This window comes from Suricata suricatta, chromosome 9, assembly GCF_006229205.1.
Source record: "Suricata suricatta isolate VVHF042 chromosome 9, meerkat_22Aug2017_6uvM2_HiC, whole genome shotgun sequence".
NCBI classification, from domain to species: Eukaryota; Metazoa; Chordata; class Mammalia; order Carnivora; family Herpestidae; genus Suricata; species Suricata suricatta.
In genome coordinates this window covers 69,909,580-69,913,928 of record NC_043708.1, presented here as the reverse complement: position 1 = coordinate 69,913,928, position 4,349 = coordinate 69,909,580, and the positions used below count along the sequence as shown (strand labels likewise).

The window sequence follows — 4,349 nt, the reverse complement described above, 5'->3', positions numbered from 1 at the left end:
CAGCAGCGGGGGCTGCGGGCGGTCGGGGCTCCGGGCCGGGGCGGCGGCGCCATCTTGTGCCCGGGGCCGGTGGGGAGGCCGGGGAGGGGGCCCCGGGGGGCGCAGGGGACTACGGGAACGGCTTGGAGTCTGAGGAACTGGAGCCGGAGGAGCTGCTGCTGGAGCCGGAGCCCGAGCCCGAAGAGGAGCCGCCCCGGCCCCGCGCCCCCCCGGGAGCTCCGGGCCCTGGGCCTGGCTCGGGAGCCCCCGGCAGCCAGGAGGAGGAGGAGGAGCCGGGACTGGTCGAGGGTGACCCGGGGGACGGCGCCATTGAGGACCCGGTGAGGGAAGGAGGGCGAACGAGCAGGGCCGGCCTTGTCACGGGAGGCCCAGAGCTCGGGCGAGCGGGAGGCAGGCGGGGGGTGGGGGGGTGGGCGGGGAATAACGTGGCTGGGGCAGGGCCGGGGACGGATCCTCGACCGCCAGAAGGGGCCCAGCTGGGTTGATTCGGGCGTTATGGGTGCTTAGTGTTGTTTTAGAGGAGGTAGTTTGCTTTTTTATTTCATCATGACCCGCGCGTGAGGCGAGGGAAATGGCCGAGCATGAGGCCGCGCTCGGACGGAGAGCTGGGCGCAGCCCCTGCGTTGGTTCCTGTTAAGCTCTTCTCCATACACTCTCCACTCATTGTAGGAGCTGGAAGCGATCAAAGCTCGAGTCAGAGAGATGGAGGAAGAAGCCGAGAAGCTAAAGGAGCTACAGAACGAGGTAGAGAAACAGATGAATATGAGTCCACCTCCAGGCAATGGTGAGTAACTGGCGGTTGCACGCGGAACCCGGGTCCTCGGAAGGGTTGTGAGAACCTGGGTTGTGTGGGATTAGATGCTCGGGACTTGGGAGCTGCTTGTCTAAGCAGTTATTGGGTAGATGCTATGGTCATTGTCCCCTGTGTGTTCCTCTGACCTTAGTGAGGTAAAAACCTGTTTTGATGGTGGTTCTCCTGTGCCTTTCTTTGTCCTTTTTACACATGTGTTGCTCTTTGTTCTTTATTCTACCTCTATTCTTTGTGGAGGTTTCCAACTGGCATTTGACCTTCAAGGCTCATAGTTCTTTTAGTTGGAGACCTTTTAGTTAGGAGTCGTAAGAAATTGCTCAACTACAGGGGGCTTTCCCTTTAATCCAGAAATGTTGAGTTTGGGTTCCTTTGATTTTGTTCACTTTTCAATTGATCTCACTCAAAGCTATTCATTAAATAGGGACTTGGTTTGGGGACAGGAGGGAATTCCTGTACTGTTTTCTCTGATTTTTAAGGAATGTGTTAATCTGTTGCTTGATTTGTCAAACGTTCACTGAGTACCTATTGTGTGTTAGATGGTATTCTTAGTAATGGGTATGGCAGGGAACAGAGCAGACCAAAATCTTTGTTTTCACTCTAGCACTGTGGTGATAGCGGTGCATATACTGGTCAGTAGAAAACTAGCTTGGTTTTTCCCCCTGCTTTCTTTTTTCTTCAAAGCTGGCCCAGTGATTATGTCCATTGAAGAGAAGATGGAGGCTGATGCCCGTTCCATCTATGTTGGCAACGTATGTATTAGGGCCCTGATTGGGTTGAGAGAAGCTCTTCTCTTGGGAGTTGCTTAGTAGTAGTATTGAAAGGAATATTTCAAGGATAGGTGGTTTTGGGGAGTATTGGGAGGGTTTAGGAGGAGGTAAAAGGTAATAATGATCAGCAGAGGCTCTAGGGTTGGGAAGAGAAAAGGATTAGTTTCTTGAAGAACCAGATTTGATTGGCTTTGATGTATATGGTGGCCCAGCCCAGAGGCTTGGCAGGGTACCTGTTGAGATGGGAGTTTGTTTGCCCAGCACCTGTGAAACATAACCCCCTCTACCCCCACAGGTGGACTATGGTGCAACAGCAGAAGAGCTGGAAGCACACTTTCATGGTTGTGGTTCAGTCAACCGTGTTACCATACTCTGTGACAAATTTAGTGGCCATCCTAAAGGGTAAGTAGGGAAGTAAATTGAGGTCATTTTGATCATATTTTAAAAACAGATAAATTGGGTTTTATATTGAGCAGTAAGTTAACTTGCTGTTAAAAATAAGTGGTGTTCATCTTACGGGGCATTAAATGTTTATACATATCAGGGGTTGCACATAAATGCTTTCAGAGGCCTTTAGATAAAAATGAAGGTTAATGTGGGTGGGATCATGACCTAGAAGAGGAAGGGACAGCTGCTGCTTAGCCCTAGCTGGTAAATGGAAATCCAGGCCCTTTGGATATTGTTTTATAATTTTCCAAGAGTAGCTAGAAATTTGAATTGAAGTCTTGCATTTAAAAATGTTTTGAAAAGTAGTAAAGTGTGGTGTTATTATTCAAGTAAAGCATGCTTAAAAATTGGGTTTGACGTGGAAGCTGCTTTTTTAAGCTTCAGAGAGATAAAATAATTACTCTTTTCAGGTTTGCATATATAGAGTTCTCAGACAAAGAGTCAGTGAGAACTTCCTTGGCCTTAGATGAGTCCCTATTTAGAGGAAGACAAATCAAGGTAAGCCTCATGCCCATTGCTGTTCTGGTTCTGTGTAAACTCTCCAGGTTTATTCTAAGGCTTTTTGTTATACATCCCTCACTGTCAGGTGATCCCAAAACGAACCAACAGACCAGGCATCAGCACAACAGACCGGGGTTTCCCACGAGCCCGATACCGTGCCCGGACCACCAACTACAACAGTTCCCGCTCTCGATTCTACAGTGGTTTTAACAGCAGGCCCCGGGGTCGCGTCTACAGGTCAGGATAGATGGGCTGCTCCTCTCCCCCGCCTCCCATGAGCCCTGTATGTTTCCTTCTCTCCTGATCTGAGGAACCTCCCTCGCTTACCCTCCCCTGATCTCCAGGGACTTGGTCTCCTGCCTGTGCAGGGTGAGGAAGGTAGTTGCAGGCCAGGCCAGGAGGCCAGTCTCATCGTTTTCTGGAGCAAGAATTGGTGATAAGGGCTGGATCTCTCTACTTTGTTCTGAGAGATGCTTCTTCCCCAGCCTTTTTTCCCTTGAGAGTTGGTGGCAGTAAAAGGGTTTACAAAACAGGCCAGGAAAAAAGGCCTCAGAGTAGTGAAGGCACTGCCTGGACATTTGCTACTTTTCCCAGAGTTATGGAGGGGTTGAAGATTGAACCTCCCTTTGAAGAATACCAGAAGCCTGTTGATCATTTTCAACAGCCATGTGGGAGGAAGATGAGATACTTACTCTTTAACTGAGCCAGTGTATTCCAAGGTTAACTTTTTCTCTGGGCCTAGTGTGATGCTCATGTTGTTGCTTTATTATCATCTTTCTGCCTTTAAATAGACAAGATAGGTTTATAGACCTTGCCTTTTCACAAGATTTACTTATCTGCTCCCAGGAATTAGGGAGGGTCTGATGGTGAAGGCTTGGGGTTTTAGCCCTGTGGAAAACTGAAAAGTGGATAAACAAGAAGTCCATTTTCTTGCCCCTATATCTCAGATACACTTTTTTGCCTTTGGCAAGGTATTCTGTTAAATTGCCCCCTCCCATTTGCCAGGTGTGTCACTATTTCTGGGATAATGGGGTCAGGTTTAGAATACTTGGAAACTTCTTGGCCCCCATTTCCTGCACTATAACTGGGGCAAGGGCCCACGGGGAGGGGCTTGTGCTGACTCTTAACTGATCATGTTAACACCTGACTCTCCTTCTTTCTTCCAGGGGCCGGGCTAGAGCGACATCATGGTATTCCCCTTACTAAAAAAAGTGTGTATTAGGAGGAGAGAGAGGAAAAAAAGAGGAAAGAAGGAAAAAAAAAAAAAGAATTAAAAAAAAAAAAAGAAAAACAGAAGATGACCTTGATGGAAAAAAAAATATTTTTAAAAAAAAAAAGATATACTGTGGAAAGGGGGGAGAATCCCATAACTAACTGCTGAGGAGGGACCTGCTTTGGGGAGTAGGGGAAGGCCCAGGGAGTGGGGCAGGGGGCTGCTCATTCACTCTGGGGATTCGCCATGGACACGTCTCAACTTCGCAAGCTGCTCCCCTTGTTTCCCTGTCCCACTTCACCACCTTGGGGGCTGCTCAAGGGTAGGTGGGCATGGGTGGTAGGAGGGTTTTTTTTACCCAGGGCTCTCTGGAAGGACACCAAACTGTTCTGCTTGTTACCTTCCCTCCATCTTCTCCCTAACTTTCACAGTCCCCTCCTGCCTGCTCCTGTCCTGCCAGGTCTACCACCCATCCCACCCCTCTTTTCCTGCTCCCTGCCCCTCCAGATTGCCTGGTGATCTATTTTGTTTCCTTTTGTGTTTCTTTTTCTGTTTTGAGTGTCTTTCTTTGCAGGTTTCTGTAGCCGGAAGATCTCCGTTCCGCTCCCAG

At 49.1% G+C, this 4,349-nt stretch overlaps 1 protein-coding gene across 2 annotated transcripts in view; it reads left to right on the top strand.

Moving 5' to 3' along the window:
• The window catches only part of LOC115300920 (bcl-2-like protein 2), a 15,333-nt gene extending 11,558 nt beyond the window's left edge, over positions 1-3,775 (top strand). The window contains exons 1-7 of one of the 2 annotated variants that reach the window (XM_029950513.1): positions 506-523; positions 670-784; positions 1,493-1,560; positions 1,874-1,980; positions 2,436-2,523; positions 2,612-2,763; positions 3,693-3,775. In XM_029950513.1, the coding sequence (XP_029806373.1) occupies positions 703-784; positions 1,493-1,560; positions 1,874-1,980; positions 2,436-2,523; positions 2,612-2,763; positions 3,693-3,732 (537 nt within the window). In that variant the 5' untranslated portion in view covers positions 506-523; positions 670-702 and the 3' untranslated portion in view covers positions 3,733-3,775. Of the gene's footprint in view, positions 1-505; positions 524-669; positions 785-1,492; positions 1,561-1,873; positions 1,981-2,435; positions 2,524-2,611; positions 2,764-3,692 lie in introns of those variants that run through there. The other variant, XM_029950514.1, reaches the window with a different exon arrangement.
• The last annotated feature ends 574 nt before the right edge of the window (positions 3,776-4,349 follow it).